Here is a 27,786-nt window from a genome sequence, read left to right as displayed (position 1 = left end):
CTAAACCAGAGACACCACTGCGAAGGAGGAGAAATGGCGAGCTGCAGCCTGTCGGCTCACTGACACTGACAGAGAGGGAGAGAGATAGAGAGACTACACTCTGAGCCAGGAATAGACGGGGAGGATGAACGGAGCAGGGATTATGCAAGACAGGACGGAGCTGCTGCAGCGGAGGACGATCCGATTCCAGCGACCGTACGGTAAGAGAGACGGCCACAAACAGCTGACAGACACCGGCGTGTGCCAGCATCAGAGTTATGTAAAATCCTCACTTCCTGTGTCCCAAACATTCAGGATAAGGGAAGGGAAGCAACATAGGCAGTCCTGGTGACCTAAACCAATCACTGTCATTGATCACCAATCAGAGAGCGCCACTGTGTCTGTCTCATTGGTCACCAATCCCAGGGCGTTGTTGTAGCTGTGATGTAGACTCACCCTCTTTTTAGGACTATCGATTATTTGTCAGAGTAATACCAGCTGCTCCTTCTGGGCTGGATTAAAACCTCCCCTTCATGTCATATTTAGTAAGAGTAAACTTCTTCCTGCACTTTTGAGAGTTCACTGAAAAACCAGTTAAAATGCCGTCTCTGTCCCAGGGGCTTTTATTGTGAAATGCTGCTTCAAGAAGAAATATACTTCCTGAGCTCTGGTGGAGTAAGTAGGAAGTTCCAGTTTTTGTACGACTTGAATCAGTGGGTTTGTGAACAAAACTGTGAACAGTTTAAAAGAGTTGAAAGTGATTAAAATAGAGCTACTAATACACAGGTGTCAAACTCAAGGCCCTGGGGCCAAATCTGGCCTGTCGAACAGTTAAATCCGGCCCACAAGATGATCTCATAATTCTGTTATAACTGGCCCATCAGTCTGAGGTCTGCAGATTTCCTCAAGTATAAAAATGTGAACATATCCTTGATGATTTAAGATATTCTTATTAAGTCACAAAATCTGAAAAATTAAGGAGTGAAAATATTTAGATAAGAAGTCAAGAATGTGGGAAAAGAAATTAATTGTGTTTTAATTTCACATTTTCAATTTAGCATCTCCCAGTTAGGACTCAAACTTAGGATTTTGACTTTTAAAATCATACTTTGAGCATTTCAACTCATAATTCTGACTTCTCATATAATATTTTGAGCTTTAAGATTCTTAATTCTAATTTCTAATCTATATATTGACCATTGTAAACAAATATTAAGTATTTTACCTCATATCAACTCCAAACTTTGACTTCATAATCCCATAGTTTGACCTTTTACACTCACAGTTTAAGAATTTGAATCATATTTGACTTTTAATTTCATGATTACAAATTTAATTTGACATTTGACCTTTTAAACACATGATTTTGACTTTCTTTCTAATATATTCGCCATAAAAAACATTATTTTTCAATTTCAATTTCATGTTTTTATCTTTTTGAACTAATAAATTTACTTTTCTCAGCTTGTGAGCCTTTAAACTTATCTTTTTAACTTTTTAAATGTCAAAATTATTCATCATCAGTGCTATGTTTTTATTTCATATTTTATTACCGGTGAAACAAGGCTGACAGTTTCTGGTTTAAAGGTGACCATGTTAGGCCCTCAGGTTAGTCCTGAATCCAGAATCTGGGCCCTGCTGTGATTGAGTTTGTTCTAATAGAAGTTCATCTATTCTTATATTATGATCATAGAGTACAGTAAAGCTTCTATAGAAGTTAAATGACTCTTTAAATATAACGATTATCCACCTTATTCCTAGCCCCCATGATTCTTTGCGTGAAATGTGGGCGCAGCTTCTGGTCCTTTCTATCGAAATGGTTCTTTGCATAGAAACGAAATGTGAAAAGTTATTATTAGAGCAATTTGGACATTAAAATATGTAAAGTTTCCGTTTCATCTCAAACTGGATAATGTTATTATTCCTCTGCCCTCTACTAGAGAGTACAAAGTGACGACATTACCTCAGATAACCTAGACAAGCATATTCAGCTAACTTTATTAGCTTCATATCAGTATGATAATAGACAATCACGTTTTGTTAAAGGAGCATTTTAGCACTTCCGGTTCTCTCGTCTAAAAGTCTGTGATTTTTGAATGAGTTTTCAGTTAAATGCCTGAAATAAGGTCTGTGGTGAACACAAGCTCAAGAGAGTTTAACGTTGTATCCTACAACATAAAATACATCTGAAACGTGCCCCACCTTTGAATTGTGTATCTTTTCACGTCTTAATAAAAGTGGTTAAAAGACAGCTAACAAGGACTACAGCGTTTGTCAGGAAGACTATAGGTCAGTGTTACAACCCTGATCAACCAAAGAGCCATCTATATCTAAATCTAAAGGGTGAAAAGTGGGTGAAAGTGGCAATACAAATAAGTTAAAGCTAGCAATATAGGTGAAAAAGCTGCAAAAAAGTGGCCAAAATGGGTAAACAGGGATAAAGCAGGCAGAAAATTGCCAAATAAATGGGTAAAAAGTGAAAAAATATGGGGAAAAAGTGGCAGAAATGGATGAGACATGACAAAAAATGACTTACAGGTGGCAATAATGGTATAAAAAAAAGCAGCAAAAACTGAGTGAAATGTGACTAAAATTAGTAAAACGCAGCAAAAAGGTGGGAGAAAACAAGTGAAGAGTAACTAAAATTGGCAAAAAGCAGCATAAAGGTGGGGGAATGATCTGTGATGGCAAGAGGCACATTGAATGGGATTAAAGTGGCAAAAAGGGTTAAAAAAAAAAAAAAGAAAGAAAGAAAAAGAAAAAGGGCAAAAAATTGCAAATAAGGGCGATGGAAATGCACCATCCACCTTATTTACCTATTCATGGCTTACAATACAAACAGTGTGAAGATGTGATTCCAAAAATGTATCAATATTTACAAATTCAAGGTGAATTCCTATCGAAACAACTGCTGTTGGTAGTTAGCCTCTTTCGTTAGCAGCTGTACTAGAATACATGTATTTAAAGTAGCACCAGAAGTTTGGCCCACATTCAGATTTACAGTAGCGGCCCCAGGAATAAGGTGGATAGAGTACAGCAGAGCTTCTAAAGGAAGTTCAGTGACTACTCATGCCAGTGTAATGTAAAATAGGAGCTGGTCTTGATATTTTTATTATAATTAAAGTAAAAAATAACCCAGCCATGGCTGGACAGGACATCTGTTTTTGTTGCCTTGGTATCAAACAGGTTTCATTTTTGTTTATCACAGTTCATCATTCTGTAAACAGGTAAATATAATTACACAGCTGATTTTGGTCCATGCTGCCCGGCCCTAGATTTCGGTACATCCTGTAGCTTTGAAAGTGATGCTTGATGACGTTAGATCAACACCATGTATGGGTTCACAGGCTATGATTGATAAATGGAGAGGGGCCCCGGGCCCCTACTGGTCTCTGCCTGGGCCCTCCACATAAAGGGTTCTGATGGATCTGATGGAGAAAACTGGTGAGGAGAGGAGTTAGTGGTGGGATGGGGGGTTGTGGACTTCTTGAGTGGACTCTTAGTGTACCAAAAAGAAGCACAATGCGCATGCGCGGTTCTCTGCGTGACGCAAACTGGCGGTCATATCGATGAATGAGCAGAGCGCGTGCTGGTCGCCCTGCCCTCCAGCGGTGATGCTGCTGAATTAACACCATTCAGGTCGTTCAGACGGGCACGCGCTCTCGCACGCGTTCCGCAGCCTCTCTCCCTCCTATTACGTAAACGTGGAGGAGTTTCAGTGGTGAACCGTGGGATTTATGGAGCTGTCGGACCAGGGGAACAGCGTGTGCTGCATCGAGTCTCCCCCAGAGAGGCGGGGGGGGCGGGGCTGAAGGACGCCGCGGGGTCGTCGGAGGGTTATTTTAGGAGGTGTGTGGAGGGGAGGGGGCGTATTTTGGGAAGAGGGGGTTGTGACGTGGAGCGCAGACCCACGTGGTCTCTGTGTGAAGAATCAAATGGAGTCCAAACAGCGGTGCGTGCAGCCGGAGAGGAGGAAACGGCGCGTGCGATGTGAGAGCACAGGTGAGCTGAAAGCTTCATCAGGTCAGGCACGTGATTGACCTGCACTCTTTTTATCAGTACCCCCCCCCTCTCTGAAATTAACATTGGCGGTTAATTCCTCTGATCTCTGTCAGACTCTCGGTGGCAGCTCGGTCCTGTTAAACCCAAAGAGGTCTGACCCAGCTGGACCCGGACTTCATGGGTCTGCCTGGTCTGAGCGTTGATTCTTAGAAAGCCATGTGTGAGTCCGGTATCCTGGTCTGACTTTAGATGGAACATGATCAGCTGTTTATTTATATCTTTGTTTACATGATTATCATTTACTTGCACGTGGATGTTTGTGAATACAGATGGTAGGGGATCAGTGTTAGATATTGATCATGTAATGGCTAAATATTTGAAGTACAAACCTAATTTCAAAAAACTTGGGACGCTGTGCGAAATCTAAATAAATCAAAGGCAATAATTTTAAAATCTCATAAACCCATATTTTATTCACAAATAAACACAAACAACATATCAGATGTTGAAACTGAGACATTTTACCTTTTCATGAAAAATAAGCTTGTTTTGAATGTAATGGCAGCAACACATCTCTAAAAAGTAGGGACGGGCAACAAAAGGCTTGAAAAGTAAGTGGTTCTAATGCTACATCTATCACAACAGCATGGCTTCACTGGAGAACAGTTCAGGTCTTGAACTGGCCTTCTGCAGTCCAGACCTTTCACCAATACATCATTAAAGGAAAATCCAGCAAAGAAGACCCAGGACTGTTGAGCTGTAAGGTTGTTTTCCCACCTGATTGTCTAGGGGACTCGGTCCATTTTGGAACAGAAATGGTAACATTGTTGCACTTTCATTTGGTTTGGTTCCTATTCTCACTGCTCTCTTGGTCAAGCGGACCAAACCGTCTGAACACCTACAACCTCTGCCCGCTGGGGGTGCTGTTGCCACGAACAAACGGCGAAGAAGAAAAGAAGGCATAGAAGAAGACGAAACTCCTTCTGCTGGTCTTTTCTCCACATTAACAATGAAAAAACACAGAATTTACGTTGTCTTGGGGTTTCTGCTCTTGCATTGGGCCATTACGAGCAGCCGGCGAGGCGGTGAGCTGTCCAACATGTCGTTCTTAACATGAGACAAATAAATAAGCACGGACTACGACGTGTTACTATGGTTACACAGACGCAAAGCGAGGTACTGACATGTATTTGAGTGTATTAAATCACATATTAATCCGTTTATCATTACACTTTATGCCACTTTATGCCTTTGGTTCACAAGTTGGTCCGCTTTGCTTTCACACCTCAAACAAACTGCACCAGGATTCGTTTGGAAGCAGATCAGAGTCCGCTTGTTTGGTCCACACCAGAGTTCGAGTGAGCTTTCACACCACTCCAAATGAACCGGACTATCTGGGAAAATGGACCAGAGTTCGTTTAAAGTGGACCAAACAGCTCTGGTGTGAATGTGCCCTAAGAATCCTACATCAGACAAGAATGGGACAACATTCCTCTCCCAAAGCTGGTCTCCTCACTTCCCAGACGTTTACAGACTGTTGTTAGGAGAAGAGAGGATGCTACACAATGGTAAACATGGCCCTGTCCCTGTTTTATTGAGATGTGTTGCTGCCATTAAATTCAAAATGAGCTGGTGTTTTCAAGAAAAGGTAAAATGTCTCAGTTTCAACATCTGATATGTTGTTTATGTTCTACTGTGAATAAAATAAAATAAATGTGACAATCGTTGCATTCTGTTTTATATTTACATTATACACAGTGTCCCAACTTTTTTGGAATTGTGATTGAAGTTATGCAAAGAGATGGTTCAGTGCTAGATGTGATCATATAATGGGTTAAGGTTTGTTGTGGTAGATAAATGTTGATGGATTTCCACTGAAATGAAGCCAAAGTGGTCGTATTAATGCTGGGGTTCCACAGGGAGCGCTGCTGGTTCTCCTCACATTTATAGTCTGATGGTATTTTGCAACAAAATCAAAATACCTGCACCCAGTGATGGATCATTTACTGTTAGATCATTGCAGACTCCAGCACGCTGTCTAACACAGCTATGTTAACAGTGTTTGCACAGGTAGGTGTGTCAGGTGAGGAATGAAGGTTTCCCTGCAGGATCAGATGTTTACTCAGACAACACCTGAGCAGGATATTCAGGTACCTGATTAAAACCAGGAGAGCAGTGTGCAAAAGCATGAGAGAGCTGAGCTAAAAATAGCTTCATCAGTCGGTCACAGCTGTTACAGTCAGTGGTAGAAAAACTAAAATACATTCACTCAGATACAGAGGAATAACATTAAGGTAGCTCTGCACTGATGAGTATTTTTACTCACATGTTTGAGAGCAATCTAGACAATAAACCTTCTTTAATGTCAAACTGAAAGCAGGCTTCAAAAAAGTAATGTCAGTTAAATAAAAATATGTAATCTAAATGAAGTGAATGCATAAATATTCACCCCCTTCATTTCAGTATTTAGTGGAGTCACCTTTGGCTGCAATCACAGCTCTGAGTCTGTGTGGATAGGTCTCAATCAGGCTCAAACATCTGGATGATGAAGTTTTACTCCATTCTTCTTTGCAAAACTGCTCAAGCTCTGTCAGGTTGTACAGGGATCAGGCGTGAACAACTCTTTCTAAGTCTAGTCTCAAATTCTCTGTTGGATTGACGGCCACTACAGAACATTCCCCTTGTTGTCTTTAACCCATTTCTGTGTAGCTTTCTCTGTATGCTTAGGCTCATTGTCTTACTGGAAAATGAATTTTCTCCCAAGCCGTAGTTCTCCGTCAGACTGAATAAGACTGTCCTCAAAGATTTCCCAGCATTATTTTACCCTCTACCTTTACAAGCCTGCCTACCTGCTGAGAAGCATCCCCACAGCATGATGCTGCCACCATCGTGCTTCACAGTGGGGATGGTGTGTTTGTGGTGATGTCAGTGTTCAGTGTCATCAGACCAAAGAACTTTCTTCCTCTTAACCATGGAGTCTCCCTTATGCTTTTTGGTGAACTCTAGTCCAGATTGAATCTGAGTTTTCTTCAGCAGTGTCTTTCTCTTTGCCACTCTCCCATAAAGCTCTGACTGATGAAGAACTCGGCCAACAGTGGTTGTCTGCAGAGTCTCTCCCATCTCAGCTGCTGAAGCTTGAAAGTCCTTCAGAGTAGTAATAGGTGTCTTGGTGGCCTCTCTCACCCGCAATTTTCATATAGGATGATTGCGCTGTGCACCGAAGTGCCACGCCTTTGCCCCGCCCGAAGACGAGCGACCTCGCCCACTCGAAGCAAGTCGAGAGCGCTGCATCGTGGCACGCAGCCCTGATCAGCTGGCAGAGATCACGGGAGATCTGCGAGTTGACGCAGGAATATCAACAGCTGATTATTTCACCTTTTGGGGTTAATCTATCAACCTTTCCGGTGTAAGTCCATGATATTGTTGCTTCCCCCATTGGGTGAGTACATTAGGAAGTTAAAAGAGTTCATGTTTGCTTAAAGGATCAGTGGTTTTATGTAAAATTCTTTGACTAAATGTCCTCAAAAATTAACTTTTCCTCATCAATGGCACCGTTGTAGCTCTGTGACCCACTGACCTCTCGATGACCCTTTGTTCTCACTGCAGGATGAGACGTAATGTTGATATAGTGATGGTTCGAGATAGGGAGTTAGTGCAATGTGTTTTATTTTGAAAGAACCAGTTATTCTATGCTTGCGACTTCCTGTTTTGGAGCTTTCTGATCGACAGGAATTAAGGCGGTTTGGCAGCTGCCAGTGCTAGAATTGACCTGCAACATATCTCTAACACTCCGGAGCAGAGTGGTGCTCCAGGCACATGCCGTTGCCAGGTTGGAGCATTGACTGTGGAAATGCTCTGATAGACTAGAGAGGGAGCGATGTGTTTCACAGTACTATTCGCCGGCAGATTGCAGCGTGGACGCTGTATGTGGAAATTGGAGGTCACTGGTCTCCTTCTTGCATGCTTACTCAGTTTGTGAGGATGGCCTGATCCAGGCAGATTTACATAAGTGCCATGTTCCTTCCTGGGGGATGTTCAGAGCCTTGGAAATGTTTTTGTATCCATCCTCTGACTTATACTTTTCAATAATCTTTGGTTGGTTGGAGTGTTCTTTTGTCTTCGTGGTGCAATGGTGGCCATGAATAATGATCAGCCAGTGACTGCACCTTCCAGACACAGGTGTCTTTCTACTACAGTCACTTGAGACACATTCAATGCACTCAGGTGACCCTCATTTCTTTGACATCTGCAGGGCTGTTCTTTCCAGGTGTGTCAGAGCTCCCCCTAGTGCTCAGCATGACTTAATACAACTGTTTTCATAGTTTCTATTGAGTCTGCCTCTAACATGTAAAGTTAATACCCCTAACAGCAGGGATGAATGATGATCAGATATGCTGATGTTTCTTAAAGTATTTTAGCTTTAAAATCAATACAAACAAAGTTGTTTAAAGGACTATTTTTTAAATAGACTGAGGCATTATGGAGCCATGGTGGACTTCACTTTGGCTGCAGGGAGACGCAACAACCAGTAGAACTGAGCTACTCCCCCACTATGCTAGATTAACTATGGTGAGCCCAAAAGGACAAAATATGACGTGATCAATATGATTGAAAGATAGAAAAAGTGTTGATTTCAGACCTGAGTCAGATCATGTTTAACATGTTCATGCTGTCAGAAAATCTCTGATCAATGATCTTTCATCACTGATCAATGATCTTCCATCAGTGATCAATGATCTACCATCACTGATTAATGATCAGTTACACAACAAACACACAGACTCGCTCTCATAGCCCTGAGTGTAATCATTCAGTCAGTCTCACTCTCTCTGCTGCTCCTGGGCTGACAGCTGACTTTACTTCCTGTTTGCTGGGTCAAAGGTTAGCCTGGAGCTCTGTGATTGGATAACTGGATGGATGATGTCATGCGTGGGAGTTGTGCGTCCGTTCAGGTGACTGACGGATCGTTGGACCAGTCATAAACTCTCAGCAGGTGTGCTGATTCAGACTCCGCCCCAGCTCACGCCGTGTGAGAAAGTTCAAAATCAGTGTGTTCACCTGAAGCGCTCTCTTTCTCTCTGGCGCCGCCACACTCACACAGACTCATTAACACACACACATTGACACATACACACACGCTGAGGCTGCGACGATGTCGGACTCTCACGGTAAACTGACTCAGAATCCTCTGGAGAAGACCTGGGTGCCATGGATGAAGAGCCGGCTGAGCCAGAGACGAGGCTGTGAGTGAAACAACCTAACTGACGGACTCGCAGCATGGCACACATTCCTAGACTCAGACCGACGCACATTCCTCCTCTCTCTCTGAGCTGTAGTAGCTGTGGGAGTTTGTTTTTCCTTTCTGTGTCGTCAGTCTGATCTGTTTGAACTTGTTCATCAAGGAGCTGTCAGACATGTTAATAGAGCACTTCTGTTTATTTGTTTGGGTTCAGATCATCAGAGTGTTAACGATTAGGCAGTCACCTGGGGCCCCGTGCTCCAAGGGGCTTCAAGATAGAGCCGTCATAGGTGTGCATCAGATATGAGGAATAAGTCTTAAATGACTTCCAGTGATTCAGACTTGTATTTGATGGAAGTAAGGGTAAGTAGAATAATACCATTATAGATTTTAATCATGTAAAAAAGTCCCTGTGGAGGACCCTGGCCCCAACATCAAGGCCCAAGCCCCGCAAAAAACCAAGTCACTATAGACAGACTGAGATAATGAATGGGTTCCTGTGTGAGCATCTGTTTTTTACTTTTCTGAGTTCCTCCTGGCCTAAAGATGTTTGAGTATCAGGATGTGCTGCGTTTGAGTTCTAATGTTCGTCCAGACTGGGCTGCATTTAAATGGCAAGAATGGAATGTTTTAGAAGCTTTAATCACATTATCTTCAAAGGCAGAAGGCAGAATGTTTTAGAAGCTTGAATGACATCATCTAAGGCAAAGGATGGAATGTTTTAGAAGCTTTAATCACATTATCTTCAAAGGCAGAAGGCAGAATGTCTTAGAAGCTTGAATGATATCTTCAAAGGCAAAGGATGGGGTGCTTTATAAACTTGACAACTGACATCATCTTCTAAAGAAAAGAGAATGTTTTATACACTTTATTATACATCATCTTATGAGGCAAAGGATGGAATGTTTTATTAGCTTTGATGACATCATCTTTTAAGGCAAAGGATGGAATGTTTTATTAGCTTAATGGCATCATCTCCTAAAGCAAAAGACAGAATGTTTTATAAGCTTTAATAACATCTTCAAAGGCAAAGGATGAAATGTTTTACAAGCTTTGATGACATCATCTTATAAGGCAGAGGATGGAATGTTTGTCAAGCTTTGATGTCATCATCTTATACGGCAAAGGATGGAATGTTGTAGAAGCTCTAATGGCATCGTCTTTAAATGCAGATGATTGAATGTTTTATAAGCTTTAATAACATCATCTTCTAAAGAAAAGACAGAATAAATAAGGCCAATGATGGATTGTTTCACAAGCATACATGTCATCATCTTTTAAGAGAAAGGGATGAAATATTTATAAGTTGAATGACATCTTCAAAAGCAAAGGATGGATTGTTTTGTAAGCTTGAATGGCATCTTAAAAGGCAAAGAATGGAATGTTTCAAAAGATGTGATGGCATCATCTTCAAATTTAAAAGCAAATTTTTTAAAAAGCTTTAATGAGGTAATCTTCAAAGGCAGAGGATGGAATGTTTTATGAGCTTTAGTAACATCATCTAGTAAGGCAAAGGCAAGAATGTAATGATTTACAAGCTTTGATGGCATCATCTTCAAAGGGAGAGCATGAAATGTTTTATAAGCTTTAATGACATTTTATTATAAGGTTGAGGATGGAATTTTCTGTAAGCTTTGATAGCAACATATTCAAAGGGAGAGGATGGAATTTTTTATAAGCTTTAATGACATCTTACAAGGTTAAGGATGGAATGTTCTGTAAGCTTTGATAGCAACATATTCAAAGGGAGAGGATGGAATGTTTTATTAGCTTTAATGACATTATCTTTTAAGGTTAAGGATGGAATGTTTTGTAAGCTTGAAAGCAACATACTCAAAGGCAGAGGACGGAATGTTTTATAAGCTTCAATGACATCATCTTAAATGGCAAAGGCAAGAATGTAATGTTTTATAAGCTTTAATGGCATCTTCAGAGGCAAAGGATGGAATGTTTTATAAGCTTTAGTGACATCATCTTTAAAGTTAAAGGATAGAATGCTGATTTAGCCTGGGGTGTTGGGGCCTGTCTCCCTTTATTTGTGCCTAATAGTAGACCATAGTTTACAATGTAGGATATTTTTCTCCAGAAGTTGCCATAAGGGAAAGACTGATGATTCAGATTCAGACGACTTGATTCATTTCAAAGGGCAATTTAGTTTTTGCAGTCAACCTAGACCAGTCAGACATTTACAAACATCGAATTGTTAGGGGCAGCTGTTAAAAAAAGTCAGTATATAAACCTGTCCCTGTAGTAATGACACCCCCAGGGTCAGACAAAAATTAAAATGCAACATCTAAGAACAGCAGCAGACAAAAGAAACAAATGAATAAGATATGCTAAGGTGCATAGCAGGTTACACTGTAAGTACATCTACATTCATAAAATGTATGACAGAGCCCCCAGCATAAGAACTCAGTTTAAATTGATATGTGGTTAAACGTCAAACAAGGAAAACAAAAATACAGAGTTAACAATTCATGAGACTACATTAGATTTAAATTTGGGTTAATCCTGTAGTTCTCTGGCTTTGCTACCTGAAAAGAGATGCTTCAGAATAGTCAGCTCACTCACTATGATTGATTTTAGATAATGAGGAAGGGCTTCATGCTGGTATTCACCTGGGAGCTGCAGATTGCTAAAACCATCGTTGAAGAGACCGCGGGGCCGTTCACCCCGACTGTTCACTCTGAAGCCTCGTGTTCACTCCTGTCATCGCTCTGATCTGACCCTGACATCTTTGGAAAGTTAAAACGTCATTTTAGAATCTTTACCAGTGATGAAAAGCTGGAACTTTATTTATTTGTATTTTTTAGTTAAACATGTTCCCAACTTGAAAATGAACACCTACATCATGTTTGAACATTAGCTTTGACAGTTTGATGTAAATTTTGGTTTGTATTTGATTTAAAGTTTAGCAGGATCATCCAGTTTATTTCACTGTTCTGCATATCAGTTTATACACACGTTAGAGTTAGGGTTAGTGAATTAGGGTTGTCACAACACTGTGAATGTGACGTGACTGTGGAGGGAATAGAGAGTGAACATAGCCTGAAATGTGACATGGTCTGTCTGGTTTGTAGCGTTGACCAACTCGTGGCACGTTCCAGGCTGACTCTCATTCTAAACAAGGTGGTGTTTGTCTCTTTTGCAGCTTTTCTGTCTCATTCTTTGAAATTCATCCGTGAAATGAAAACATCCTAAATGCATCTTATGCAGTCACAATTTTGTTTAAAAGATTTATCTGGAAAGATTTGAGGACATGACTTAGATAAATTTATTCCAAAGGTTTTTTTCATGTTTAGGTATCTGTTAAAATTTCTGAGAACATTCAACATGTTTAACCAAAATGCACGGATACTCAGAGACCAGTGAGTTTTAGAGGAACTTAGATAAGCTTTTTAAATCTGGAGGTACTTAGAGATAATGTTCAAAAGAACTATAAAGAGGAAAAATGGTAAAGAATCAAAACAAACCTGTTATTAATGCTGAAAGTGACGCTGGCGCAGCAAGGAAAGAAAAACTGGTTCTTCAGATAAAAAGCGTCTCCTGATTGTCAATCAGATCCTGTCTGACACATTTAGATTAAAAACAGCTGATGATGGACTGATGTAGAGAGCGTTTCACTCCTTTAGAGCTAGTTCGCTTTAGTGCTGGCATACAAAAACCTCCTTTAAACGTCCCAAATATTTCAGGGTGAGCAGCATGTGTGAACATAGACGGCTGGTGACTTTAGCCTGATTTGAACCAGATGTTCCACAGGGTAAATTTCCTAAAGAGTACGTTTGTGTGTAAAGCCAGAATGAAGTGAGAACACAGGAAATACCCAGGAACGTCCCCTGTGAGGTGGTAAATCAGCACTGCTGATCAACAGCTGCTGGGTGACTGTAGAGATCATTAGAACATTAGGACAGTATCCTGAAGAGCAAAATCAATCAGCTGTGTTTCTGTTAACCAGTCTATCTCTGCTCTTCCTTTCATACTCTAAGTATGATGTTGAACTACATGTAGCATCGACGTGAACACCAAAAACTGTCAAACTTTTTTTCCTCATCCATCTCATCTGCATCGTCTGTTTAATGAGGTTTAGAGATCTCTGATCTCCGTGGGTCTAACCCAGCTGAGAGTTAAATTTGCTTTCTCACATCAGCTGACTCCAGCTTCATGTTGAAACTGTTCTGTGATGGTTTGAACGTAGCTCGTCAAAACATATGCAACTGGATGAATTTTTAGCTTCTGCAGTTAAAAAGAGACTTTTTGGGAAAGAGTCAAAGATGGAAAGGAGGCTAAACAACACAATGAGGTTTTATTAAGTCTTAATCTGAGGAGTAAACACGGCTGAACTAGCAGTATGTTACACTCTAACATGAGCTGTGTTTGTAGAGTACACTTATGTAGCAACAGGAAGTAGAAATAAACATGAAAGGAAATATTTCCCAGTCAACACAGCCTGAATGAATGTACTTAACACTGCTGATCTTTTGGTTTATTTTTTATTATTATTATTTCTTACTTTAGAGATTTAGGAAATGTTTTGTAAGCTTTAATGATATCTTCAAGTGCAGAGGATGGAATGTTTTATAAGCTTTAATGATATCATCTACAAATGCAGAGGATGGAATGTTTTATAAGCTTTAATGATATCATCTACAAATGCAGAGGATGGAAACAACACAATGAGGTTTTATAAGCTTTAATGATATCATCTTCAAAGGTAGAGGATGGAATGTTTCATAAGCTTATATGACATCATCTACAAATGCAGATGATGGAATGTTTTATAAGCTTTAATGACATCATCTACAAATGCAGAGGATGGAATGTTTTATAAGCTTTAATGATATCATCTACAAATGCAGAGGATGGAATGTTTTATAAGCTTTAATGACATCATCTACAAATGCAGAGGATGGAATGTTTTATAAGCTTTAATGATATCATCTACAAATGCAGAGGATGGAATGTTTTATAAGCTTTAATGACATCATCTACAAATGCAGAGGATGGAATGTTTTATAAGCTTTAATGACATCATCTACAAATGCAGAGGATGGAATGTTTTATAAGCTTTAATGATATCTTCAAATGCAGAGGATGGAATGTTTTATAAGCTTTAATGACATCATCTACAAATGCAGAGGATGGAATGTTTTATAAGCTTTAATGATATCATCTACAAATGCAGAGGATGGAATGTTTTATAAGCTTTAATGACATCATCTACAAATGCAGAGGATGGAATGTTTTATAAGCTTTAATGATATCATCTACAAATGCAGAGGATGGAATGTTTTATAAGCTTTAATGACATCATCTACAAATGCAGAGGATGGAATGTTTTATAAGCTTTAATGACATCATCTACAAATGCAGAGGATGGAATGTTTTATAAGCTTTAATGACATCATCTACAAATGCAGAGGATGGAATGTTTTATAAGCTTTAATGACATCATCTACAAATGCAGAGGATGGAATGTTTTATAAGCTTTAATGATATCTTCAAATACAGAGGATGGAATGTTTTATAAGTCTAATGACATCATCTACAAATGCAGAGGATGGAATGTTTTATAAGCTTTAATGATATCTTCAAATACAGAGGATGGAATGTTTTATAAGCCTAATGACATCATCTACAAATGCAGAGGATGGAATGTTTTATAAGCTTTAATGACATCTTCAAAAGCACAAGCAAGCATCTTCTTTTCATATCCTTCATTTTGTTTCCAACCTGCAGGATGCAGATACTGAATTTTTTACAGTACTTTAATTGAAATAAAAGACTCATAAATCAGATTTTTTCCATTGTATTGTATAGTCTCCCCTGTAAATCAAATATTTCCTCTGAGTGCCTGTTAACTAACAGTGATTACTGCCTCTGCTCTGTCTGTGACTGCTGAGTTTGTCATATTTAGGTCATTTTATGGGTGTCAGTGTTTGTGCAGGGCGGTGAGACTGCTGTCAGTCTGCAGGTCTGGATATGAAGTGAAACTGCCCAGGAGACATCTCTGTCTCTCTCCTTGCTCTCTGTTACAGACACTAACGTTAAGACCTGCATCTTTATGAGACCCTTAATAAAAGCATTTTCTGACCAGTGAATTAAACAGTTATATAGTGTAGAGACCGTTGGTGTTGGTGTGTTTCTAAGTTCTTGTTTTCTCAATAAACATGACTTGAAGCAGCTCCGCCCAGTCAACAATTTGTTTGCATGTTTGTTTCAGCGTCCGTGCCCCAGTTCACCAACTCTCCGACCATGATCGTGATGGTGGGACTGCCAGCCAGAGGAAAGACCTACATCTCCAAAAAACTCACCAGATACCTGAACTGGATCGGCGTCACCACCAAAGGTAAAAACAGTCATGACTGACAGGGGGTGTCTCTGTGCAGGGACATTAACACATCAGACTGACAAAGAACTGGAGAATCGTGGACTCGGTTTATCAGTTTGTCTTAAAACTGCCACTCCTCTGCCTCAACAGTGCCCCTGCTGGTCATTACCTCCACAAAGGAGGTTATGTGATCGGGTGGGTTTGTTTGTTTGTTTGTTTGTTAGCAACCTAACTCAAAACGTCATGGACAGATTTTCATGGAATTTTCAGGAAATGTCAGAAATGGCATAAGGAAGAACTGATTCAATTTTGGGACTGATCCGGATCACCGTCTGGATGCAGGAATTTTTTCAAGGATTCTGTACTATTGGGAGATAGGTCTGCACCAGGAGATGGCGGACATGAGTAACTTATTCAAAGTTTTGGAGTTTGCAGACTTTGTAGGACACACGCCCGGTCAAGGAGACGAGTCGGAGCGTAACACAAAGAAAGACAGCGAATTGTGGCGACAATATTCACAATGCTGGGGGGAATACAGGAATAGTCACCATCTGCCATGACTTTCAGTCGTCCGGTGAGACCACGGGTGCTTCCGCCATGATAGTCCACTCGTAGCAAAGCCAATGCTTTGCTCTACCATGTCTCCACCCAACCGGGGAATTAGAGTTTGGGAGTCATCCGGATCACTGTCTGAATCCAGGAATGTTTTTAAAGGATTCATCACTATTGGGAGACAGGGCTGATGGCGGGGGTCTGCGCTCTCTGAGTGCTTTTCTAGTATTTATTCTGTATCTTGCATTCACAATGCTTTAATTGTTAAGGACAGGATGTCCCATGTAGATCCAGAGGATGCATGCAGCCATGCTGTGCATCATGGGAGTTTCATTAAAACCAAGGATGAGACTAAAGTCGTTAATGTATTTCTACTCGCATTAATGATGTTTCCTCTCTCTCTGCCCACGTGTTTTCCAGTTTTTAATGTGGGTCAGTACAGACGAGATGCAACACGTTCATACAACAGCTTTGAGTTCTTCAGACCCGACAATGAAGAGGCCATGAAGATCCGCAAGTAAGAACCCTCTGCTCCTTGCTAAGACGAACTGACATTTACAGTCCTGTGAAAAAGTATTTACCCACTCCCAATTTTTTTTTTTTTTTTTTTGGCATATGTCACACTTAAATGTTTCCGACCATCAAACAAACTTAAACATTACTAAAAAATAACCAGAGTGAATACAAGAGTCAGTTTTTAAATGAGGATATCATTTATTTAGGGGACAAAGCCATCTAAACCTAATTGGCCCTATGTGAAAAAGTCATTGCCCCCTAACCCTAATAACTGGTTGCTCCATCATTGGTGGAAAAAACTGCAAGCAAGCGTTTGCAAGGAGGAGTGTTGGCCCACTCTTCTTTGCAGAATTGTTTTAATTCAGCCCCATTGGAGGGTTCTCCAGCATGAACGGCCTGTTTAAGGTCATGCCACAGCATCTCAATTGGATTTAAGTCCAGACTCTGACAAGACCAATCCAAAACCTTTTGTTAGTTTTTTTAGTCCATTCAGAGGTGGACTTGCTGGTGAGTTTGGGATCATTGTCCTGCTCCATAACACAAGTGAGCTTGAGCTTGAGGTCATGAATTGATGGCCGGACATTCTCTTTCAGGATTTTCTGCTAGAGAGCAGAATTCATGGTTCAGAACCCATGTTTGACTGTTGGTCTGATGTTTTTCTGATGAAATGCAGTTTTAGTTTTACCCCAGATGGAATGTGAACAACGCCTTTCAAAAGTTCAGCTTTTGTCTGGTGCGTCCACAGAATATTTTCCCAAAAGTCTTGGGGCTCATCAGGATGTTTTTGGTCAAATCTGAGATGAGTCTTTGTGTTCTTTTTTGTCAGCAGTGGTTTTGGTCTTGGAACTCTCCCATGGATGCCATTTTTGCCAAGTGTCTTTCTGATTGTTGAATCATGAGTCAAGTGAGGCCTGCAGGTCTTTAGATGTTGTTCTGGGTTCTTTTGGGACCTCCTGGATGGGTTGCCATTGCACCCTTGGAGTAACTTTGGTAGGCCGAAATGGTTCTCACCGTGGCTGGCTGGTGTCCCAAAGCCTTAGCAATGTTCTTGTCAGTGACTCTGTTTCTCATGTGTTCTTGAATTTCTTTAGATGGTGCCATGATGTGTTGGAGATCTTTTAGCTTCTTTCACTTTGTCAGATCGGTTCTATTTAAGGGTGATAAATATGCAAAAACATAAGAATTTAGGGAAGGGGGCAAATATTTTTAACAGCACTGTAAACGTGTCATCTCTTTGGAATATGGGTCAGTGAAACATGAAACGATCAAATATGTATGAAAAAATAATGAAATATGTATGAAACATGAATGTGTTCTCAGAGCTTGTGCCATTGCTGCCCTCAAAGACGTGTGCGACTATTTCACCAGAGAGCTCGGCCAGGTGGTGGTGAGTAACAGGAAGTCTGTCATTGCTGTTGATGTAAAAGATATGATATTCAATGACTCTATTAAATGTTATTAAATGTTTGAATTTTATTACTTAGTTTAGTATAAATTCAAATAAGTTTGTCGAATTTGGACTTGCATGCCCTTTTAACCATCATTTTTTATTCTAAGAAAATTAATCAGTGATCTGATTTGTATTATTTTGAGGTTTTTGATGCCACCAATACGACACCAGAGCGCAGAGACATCATCCTCAACTTTGCCAAGGGGAATGGATACAAGGTCTGTCATTGTGCTGATTTCCCTGCTTCTAAACCAAAGAAAAAAAAAGAATTAAATGCACTAATTTCTCTCTTTCTTTCCTAAAACATACAGATTTTCTTTGTTGAGTCGATATGTGATGATCCTGAAATCATCGCAGAGAATATAAAGGTAAGATGTTTGTTCTCCAGAGATCTAGCTGAGAGAGCTTGAAAAGCTTATCTCTGTCAGAGGAACACTATGAGTGGTTTGAACCCAAAGCATGGTGTGTTCCTCACTTTTATCAGAGGAACAGATGGACCTGATGTCACTGTGGTCACATGGTCACAGCGTGGTCACAGCATGGTCACCCTAAGGCCACATGTGTCTTTGCGAGATGGATTTCTGTTTGTCCCAGCATGAGTCGGTTTGTTTGATTCAGATTTATCTTTCTTTTTGAGTACTTTCTGTTCTGTGAGCTCATTTAAAAGTGTGTGTTAATAAATTAATGTGTCATCTTTTCTTTTTTATTTTTTCCTTTTATCAGTTTTATATCTGCTGTTTCTGTAGTCCAACATCTTTTCTTCTAGAAATGAAAAACTTGCCTGAATAACTGGAAATCCTAAGCATTTGCTTCCCAAGAAAAATTAGCTCTATTGGCAGATGGTGGCGCTGTAATTTAGGAGAAGCACAGCATTTTTGAGAGGCCAGGCACCTAACAGTATAATCAAACTGACTTGAAATATGGTCTACAAAATGACCACTAATGTCTTTCATGATGGATTTCTGTCATTTTATTTTGCTTTATTTTTCATTTTATTTTCAAATCGTCAGCATAGCTTTTAGAGTGTTGTTAAAATGCTGCAGAGTGAGATCCCTAAAGTTAGAAAACAAAACAATTGGCCCATGTCAAGAGGATATCCTTAAAGTTACACAACCCAACAATCTGCCTACAAATCAGTTAGCTCCTTAAAGTTAAACCACCCACACTTGACCCATGTCACATTTAGATCCATAAAGTTGAACGACCCAGCAATCAGCCCTTGACACATTTTTATCCTTACAGTTAGACAATGAAGCAACCGTTCCACGTCAGTTAGATCATTAAAATCTGTTTGGTGATCTCAGGCTTTAGTCTGCACCCACACCAAACGGCCTAATTTCATAAACCATTTTTAATATGAAAATACCTTACATTAACATTATTTTGTTCATCTCTATATTGATTTTAAACACGGGTCACATTTTAAATAGTTAGTCTTCATAACACTGAGAGAAAACTGCTTTTTAGGGGTAAGAAAATATGATTATGGATTGATATTAAAACCTTTTAAGTAATTAGTAAGAAAACATGGTTATACATGCATTTATTGAATCAGACTCAGATGGCCTACTGCACTTCTGCTTTGTTGTTTTATTTTTATTCCATCTCTTATCGTCTCACAGCAAGTGAAGCTGAGCAGTCCGGACTACGTGGGCTGTGACAAAGAGGAAGCCGTGGCCGACTTCCTGAAGAGGATTGAGTGTTACAAGCAGACGTATGTCCCGCTGGACGACGAAAAGGACCGGTGAGACAAACAGGAATGTCAAACTCAAAATAATGTTTGTGTTCTGACAATATTCAGTCAATAAAAAATGGAGCTTGTTTATTATGAGACAGACGTGTTCCCAGCTATATTACAGTCCATCATTCTAATAAGACTGGTTATTAATGATCTTCACTTGTGATGAACTCTCTGAGTCTTTGCTTCAGTGTTTTTTTTTAACCTTTTTCTCGTCTCTATGTAGGAACTTGTCGTACATCAAGATTTTCAATGTGGGCAGCAGGTATCTGGTGAACCGGGTCCAGGACCACATCCAGAGCCGGATAGTCTACTACCTCATGAACATCCACGTCACCCCAAGGTCCATCTACCTCTGTCGCCATGGAGAGAGCGAGCTGAACCTTGTGGGTCGTATTGGGGGGGACTCAGGGTTGTCCTCTCGCGGGGCTCAGGTAAGGACTGTTAGAACCATGTTTGGTACTTGTTACTGGGTTGTTGTCCCACGGCCCAGTTTAGAACTTTTAGACCATGTTTGGTACTTGTTACTGGGCTGTCGTCCCTCGGGCCCAGTTTAGGACTTTTTGAGCTGTGTTTGGTACTTGTTACTGGGTTGTCGTTCCATGGCCCAGTTTAGGACTTTTAGACCATGTTTGGTACTTGTTACTGGGCTGTCGTCCCTCGGGCCCAGTTTAGGACTTTTTGAGCCATGTTTGGTACTCATTACTGGATTGTCGTCCCACAGGCCCTGTTCAGGACTTTTAGGGCCATGTTTGGTGCTTGTTACTAGGTTGCCGTCCTGCAGGGCCGAGGTTAGGATTCTTAGAGGTCTTTGGTGTTTGTTAATGGGCTGTCATCCCATGGGCCCAGTTCAGGATTCTTAGACAAGGGCCAAGGTTAGGACTCCTAGAGCTGTTTAGTATTTGATGCTGGGCTCTCCTGTAGAGGTTAGGACTGTTAGAGCCCTGGGTTTGGTTCTTGTTGCTGTGCTCTCATCCCACTGCAAAGGCCAAGGTTAGGACTCCTAGAGCTGTTTAGTATGTGATGCTGGGCTCTCCTGTAGAGGTTAGGACTGTTAGAGCCCTGGGTTTCATTACTTGTTGCAGGACTGTCCTCCAGCATGGCCCAGGTTAGGACTAGTAAAAGTCATTGGTGTTTGTCACTCAGTTGTCGTCCTGTGGGGAATAAGTTAGGACCATTAGAGTCCTTTGGTACTTGTTCCCGGGTTGTCGTCCATTGAGGCCCAGGTCAGGACCGTTAGAGCTGTGTCTGGTACTTATACCCACTGTAGTTTTGTACTGGTTTTTGTCGTTTCCTTCTTTCCCCTGGCCTTTCCTGCCACTTCTGTCCCGGACGAGCCCCCAAATTGTTGTGCTAGCGGCACCAGTGTAGGTCAGGGTATCAGCACCTGGACCAGTTTGGCTTTAAACAGAGTTTAAAGATCAGGAGGAGGCAGCTACCAGCAGACTTTCAGCTGTGTGACAACACTGAGCAGCATTTAGAGTTTATCTCTGTAAGGACAGCATAGCTAATAGTTTTACATTTCCTTTAATTTGTCAGTGAATACTATTAAAGTGTTGCTTATATTTTGTTCCTTCTTTTCCCTGGGTGTTATTTTGAATGCTAAAACCCTTTTCCCCTAGCCATCTCAGGGAGCTTAACAGTACTGAAAAAACTTTCATTCCATATATATAGGCTATATGTTGATGTCTGTCAGTTTGCCAGTGCTCTGGGGACGTACATGCGAGGGCAGTGTATCAGCGACCTGAAGGTGTGGACGAGTCACATGAAGAGGACAATCCAGACGGCCGAGGCTCTGGGAGTTCAGTACGAGCAGTGGAAGGCTCTGAATGAGATCGATGCTGTGAGTTGGAGTCTCCTTAATTATTTGGTTCTCTTTTTAATTTCAGTAATTTCTCTTTTGATGACTTTCCAATGTCTTTTAATACTACCAATCTTATAAATATTCTATTTTTAACCCACAGTGATGTAAAATAAGGATGCCACTACTCCTTGATGTCTCATTTTGGTTAAAAAAAAAACAAAACAAAAACAAAAACAGATGTCTTATTTGGATAAATTTGATATACAGAACTGTGCAGAACTTTTAGTTATGTTTTGGCCAAAAACTGAGGCTGAGGTGAGGCGTAGATGTGGTGAGTAAGCTTGTGAGTAAGGACACTATTGGGTCGGACAGAGGATTGACACAACCCCGTCCTCCTCTGGATGCCCTTGCATATGACCAGGAGGATTGGAAAATAATCTGTTTCACTAGGCGTGAAAAGACCTGGATGAAAGAGATGCTGTTGACACGTGTCTCAGTTTTCTTTTGTCCCAGACACGAGTGTTTTAATGTTACTGTGCTAGACAGAAGTTATCTGTCAGATTACTTTTTCCTTCTTTTAACAAAATTTACCAAAAAAAACTTTCTCTTAAACCCCTTTTTTCTTTCTTATTTTTGTGTCATTCTCAGGGCGTTTGTGAGGAAATGATGTACGAGGAGATTCAGGAGCATTACCCCGAGGAGTTCGCTCTGAGAGACCAAGACAAATATCGCTACCGCTACCCCCGAGGAGAGGTGAGGACAGAGGGGAGTAAGACTGAAAATGTTCATCTTCAAACTTCTTTGGCCATTAATTTTGAGAGTGCATCGATTCAGCCTGACCTCTCCCAGAACACAATCTGATATTTTAAAGAAATAAACTTTCAAGAAATTTCATTAGAGAGGATTCCTTCAAAAGAAGGAAGCTTTGTTAACGTCTACTGTATGAGTTGTCTCTGGGTATTAACGTTCCGTATGTTTGTGTTTCCGTCAGTCCTACGAGGACCTGGTTCAGCGTCTGGAGCCGGTCATCATGGAGCTGGAGAGACAGGAGAACGTTCTGGTCATCTGTCACCAGGCCGTCATGAGATGTCTGCTGGCTTACTTCCTGGACAAAAGTGCAAGTGAGAAAAAAAACAGACCCACTGAGGTAGATTCTGCAGAATCTTTTAAGACATGAACAAATCATCACCAGTGTTTCTTTAACATCAATTCACTAAGATTTTTTTTAACCCTTTGTGGTTGCTTCTTTGACCAAACAAATGTCTTTTTTCAGATGAGCTGCCCTACCTGAAGTGTCCTCTCCACACCGTCCTCAAACTGACCCCGGTGGCCTACGGTCAGTCTCACTTCCTGTTGATGGTTCCTCTGGTTTCTTTTCACAGTGATATGACTCCACAAAGGTTTTTATTGTTCTAAGCATTTCTTGGTTCCTCTTTGTGTTTCAGGGTGTAAAGTTGAGTCCGTCTTCCTCAACATTGAAGCCGTCAACACACACAGAGACAGACCGGTGGTGAGTTTAGTACTAAATATGAATAAAGGCAGAGAGAAGAGCTGTTCTGTTGGTTCTTTTGGCCAGACAAAAGTTACATCTGGAGTAAAACTAACAGCATTTCATCGGGAGAGCATCAGACCAACAGTCGAACGTGGTGGTAGCATGATGGTCTGGGGCTGCTTTGCTGCTTCAGGACCTGGACAAATTGACCATGAATTCTGCTCTCTACAAGAAAATCCTGAAGAATTTCCAGGCATCAGTTCATGACCAGGAGATCCAAAACATACCAGCAAGTCCACCTCTGAATAGCTTAAAAAAAATAAATAAATCAAGGTTTAGTGGCCTAGTTCAGATTAAATATGATTGCTGCCATGGTGTGCCATGACCTTAAACAGGCCAGTCATGCTGGAAAACCCTCCAGTGTGTCTGAATTAAAACAATTTGGCAAAGAAGAGAGGGACAAAATTCCTCCACAGTGATGTGAAAGACTCACTGAAAGTTATCTCAAATGCTTTTGTGCAGTTAATGCCACCAAGGATGAAAGACCCAGTTATTAGGTTTAGGGGGCAATGGCTTTTGTCTCTGCGTATTATTCCACTTTATAAGCTGTAAACTGGTGGGGGATTTCTACTGCTCATGTTAGCTTTACCACTGTCAGTCTTAGCTTGTCCTTGCGTTAAGTATGAATGTTTTAGTGTGAGTTTAATTGTTATTCTGCAGTCTGTTGCTGACGTCGCTGACTTTCTCTCTTCCTCAGAATGTTGACGTGGACAGAGATCCGGAGGAGGCGTTGGAAACGGTCCCGGACCACATCTAGAGCTGATTCGTCTCCACACAGTGAAGTGGACCGTGGCCTTCTTTAAACTGAAGTAACCTTAGCGTTCAGCGTTGTGATCACTGCTGTGAAATAGACGGACTTTATGATAAACATCAGTTTTCCCTAACAGCTGCTGACCGCCGCTACAAACGCACTTTATGACAAAGACTCGGGTCAAACATCCGTGACATGAAGAGGCTTCCTTTAATGAACACGCAACATGTTTGATCATTGTAAGGTCTTGATCTCTGTCCTCATCGTTCTCTTATTCATGGGGAAACCAGCGTTAGTAATTTGTAAATCCACTCAGTTTTACTTGAAGGGAGAGTTTGTTCTGAGCCATTTTTAATCCTGAATAATGACACGTCTGTTTGGGGCCACGTCTCTGATGCGCTTGTGTTTTTTGGCACAAATTTTTTGGCAAGATTGTGTATTTTCATTTGATCTTGTTATTTCCAGCTCAGCTCCAACAGTTAGTCTAAAATACACCGTTTACGAGAAAGAGTTACACTCAAGCTGTTAAGCACAAAAAATGCACCATTGAAACCCATTCAAACTGCAATTTTTTTTTTTAATCTTGCTTCATTTAAAGCATTATACATGCATTTTACTACATCTGGGTGTCAATCTGGGTTTTTGTCTTGGAATTGATCATTTCTACTACGTTCCACCAGATGGCATCATTATGACTATATTTGGCATATGGAAAAAACATTCAAAAAAACGTAATAATGCTGCTGTTGATCACTGACCTATCCCCAGCTGTAAAACTTTAACACAAAAAATTACTGGTAGTATGTTGAAAAAATTCAGTTTTTCTTTTTTTCCATCAAAAATATGGTGGCCAGGGTTAAAATATTTAAAAAATCATTAATATTTAATATCAATAATTAGGTCAGTTGTAGGTAAAAACATTAGCTCAAAGAAAGTAGAAAAAATAATAATGTGTATTATTTTTTATAGCAACTGTATGAAAAGTGCATTTTTTGCACTTAGCAGCTTGAGAGCCAGTATTTTACATGGCACAAAAAATAATGCATAAAAATCAATGTTTCTGCTCATTATTGAAATATCCATAACTGTGATAATTCAACACCAAAAAAGGGGGTGACCAAAAACTGGCATTCAAAGGTCTAAAATATTTTTTTAAAATAATTAAAGTTGATATTTAAAAATCAAGTCAGTGTAAGTTACAAAAACTAGCTCAATGAAAGTAGAATAAAGTATTAAGGTATATTGTAATAGCTACCATATGAAAAGTGCTTTTTTTCCACTTAGCAGCTTGAGAGTCAGTATTTGACATTGCACAAAAAAATAATAATTGATGCATAAAAATTAGTGTTGCTGCTAATAATATACCGATCCCAGGCTGTAATAATTTAACAAAAGAACTACTTTGCATGCAGTATATAGAAAATAATTCATGTTTTTGGTATTTTCATCATAAAACGTGGTTGCGTCATGACAAAAAACTGATATTCAAATGGTTAAAATCTTTAAAAAATCATAAATATTTAATGCCAATAATAAGGTCTGTTGTAGGTGTAACTATTAGCTCAAAGAAAGTAGAATAAAATGTAATGTAGAACATTTTTTAAAGCTACTGTATGAAAAGTGCATTTTTTGGACTTGGCAGCTTGAGAGTCAGTATTTGACTTTGCACAAAAATAATAACGCATAAAAATCAATTTTGTTGCTTATAATTGACATATCCATAACTAATAATTCAACACAAAGAAACTGCTCTGCATGAAGCATACTGAAAATATCTTTTTCATTTTTTTTTCATTAAAAAACATGGTTGCATGACAGAAAACTGACATTCAAAGGGTTTAAATATGTATTTTTTTTAATAATTAAATTTGATATCAATAATCAGGTCAGTTGTAGGTAAAAAAAAACTAGCTCAATTAAGGTAGAATAAAATAAAAATGTATAATATTTTTATAGCTACTGTTTGAAGAGTGTTTTTTTTTTTTTGCCCTTAGCAGCCTGAGTGTGACTAATATTGAAACAGTCCTTAAGGGTTAACAGTAGCCAACAGCAGGATAACCAGTGAGGGACAGTTCGGTTTGACACTATTAGAAAAAAGCTTTTAAACTTTAAACGGAAATTTTGGGTGGATTCATTCCTCCCCTATGCAAAACATGAAATATACGTTTTCAGGTACCTTTAAAACCATTTATCATGTACATAATAGAGGCAGTATTGTTTTGTAAATATAAAGCTATCAGCCATTTGACAGCCTCCAAACAGATGTGTCTAATTTAACCATGGCTGGCTCCTTAGTTGGATTCATCCTGTCATCTCCAAGTTTCCTTAAGGCACTGCTAAATTGTTTTTATGAGGATGTCGTGAACAAAAGAGGTGCTGTTCTTTACTTTAGTATGAAAAACAACCCACTCAGTCCTCAGAACCACCCAGCACCGTGAACCACCATGACGTGCCTCACGATTCTCCTCTGCACAGACTCAGTACAGCTGCAGGCCTCGTTCATCCTGTCATCTGTTTTAACTGAAATCATTTCAATAAGAGACGTAAAGGGAGACGGTGCAATGTGTCTGCGTGTTAGTAAATGTCATAATAATCTAAAGACGGCCGCATGTTTGTTGTTGTTGTTTTACTGTTGATGTGCTGAGATCAGAATGTTGGACTTTAGGTCAAAATGTGAGTCGGTATCACAAAAGAAGTCTGACAAAGAGGCCGTCACGTTTTCCCATCGTCAACTCTGTCAGGTCATTTATTTGTTCATTTTGCAAAAAAAAAAAAAAAAAAAAAAAGCTTTATCCTCAGATCTCTTTATTCTGCATTAAGCTTAATATGGGTAATATTAAGGATGAAGTTAGAAAATCAAGCATTTCAAAGCTGAGATACTTCAGATGGATGAAAACAGTTCATTTCATTATTAAATATAATCACTAAATTCCAGTATTAGATCACTGAAACTTGACATTAGTCCTGAATTAAAAAAATAATGTACATATATATATATATGTTAGTGTTTGCCAATAATAGAAATATGACTGGCAATAAAAGTCGTATTTTGGAAAAAGAAAATTTTATAATCTGCTCCATCATACAACTCTTGGCTGAGAGCTCGAGCTTCAAATTTAAGTCATAAAACAAAAGTGCAAAGTCGAGCTCAAGCCTCCTCTGTCCCTTTTCTCATGAATCAGTGGTATTTTTCATGCAGGTTATTTCTTTTTGGAAATGTACAGCCAAAAAATAAAGGTTTACAATCAAATTTGACATTTAAATCCCCCTGTATATGTGTGGGAAACAAAATGATGCAACCAGTGGATCACTTCTGAGGTCAAATATCCTTTTTTTTAAGGTTTTCTTACTTAAAGAGCCCCAAGTCATCAGAAAAGTGAATCATCAACAAAAATCTTCATTCAACCCAAAAACTCAGACTTCTCTGTGATACAGACCTCAATGACATGTACTCATCAGACTAAAGAGTCTGATTGTTCAGAGGAAGCAGCAGAAAACCAACGTATCTCAGGGGATCCTTTAATTTGGGGGGGGGGTGTTAGCTCATGTAAATAATAAATGCTCGTCTGTCTGTCTGTCTGTCTGTCTGTGATCCTGACGTCTGAAACAGAGCCGTCCCTTTAAAACAAACATCCACACCCAGCACGTTTACACGAGGTTAGGAAACAATTTTATTTTCAGTGTGAGCAAAACTGGACTGGGCCTTCTGAGCGTGCTCCACAGGAGAGGAAGACCCACAGAAAACCACTGTAAGGCTACTGTAGAGGAGGTGGACATGCTCCTGTGAGTAAATGGATTCTGCTGCTGTCCTGGGACGGTCAGCAGTCCGGTTCTTGGAGCTAATTTAGATCCACTTTACTGTAACCGTGCTGGGT

General features: G+C 40.0%; 1 protein-coding gene across 4 annotated transcripts; it reads left to right on the top strand.

Moving 5' to 3' along the window:
- Positions 1 to 81: 81 nt before the first annotated feature.
- On the top strand, positions 82 to 27,743 carry si:dkey-96f10.1 (6-phosphofructo-2-kinase/fructose-2,6-bisphosphatase). 4 transcript variants are annotated; one of them, XM_041799132.1, is made up of 14 exons: positions 82 to 200; positions 15,441 to 15,566; positions 16,521 to 16,617; positions 17,937 to 18,003; positions 18,210 to 18,284; positions 18,378 to 18,434; positions 19,689 to 19,810; positions 20,031 to 20,238; positions 21,501 to 21,647; positions 22,257 to 22,361; positions 22,600 to 22,729; positions 22,882 to 22,944; positions 23,054 to 23,118; positions 23,858 to 27,743. In XM_041799132.1, exons 1-14 carry the CDS (start codon positions 125 to 127, stop codon positions 23,915 to 23,917), a joined length of 1,398 nt encoding a protein of 465 aa, XP_041655066.1. In that variant the 5' UTR covers positions 82 to 124; the 3' UTR covers positions 23,918 to 27,743. The 4 variants fall into 4 exon arrangements, 3 of the variants coding, with proteins under 3 accessions (XP_041655066.1, XP_041655067.1, XP_041655065.1); XM_041799133.1 differs by lacking the exon at positions 82 to 200 and adding an exon at positions 3,869 to 3,981; XR_005992550.1 differs by lacking the exon at positions 82 to 200 and adding an exon at positions 9,045 to 9,224 and having other exon boundaries at positions 22,600 to 22,755; positions 23,858 to 23,934.
- Positions 27,744 to 27,786: the final 43 nt, after the last annotated feature.

Source organism: Cheilinus undulatus, linkage group 11, assembly GCF_018320785.1.
Source record: "Cheilinus undulatus linkage group 11, ASM1832078v1, whole genome shotgun sequence".
Classification (NCBI taxonomy): domain Eukaryota; kingdom Metazoa; phylum Chordata; class Actinopteri; order Labriformes; family Labridae; genus Cheilinus; species Cheilinus undulatus.
The sequence above is the reverse complement of the archived record's forward strand: the minus strand, read 5'-3'. Positions and strand labels throughout refer to the sequence as shown.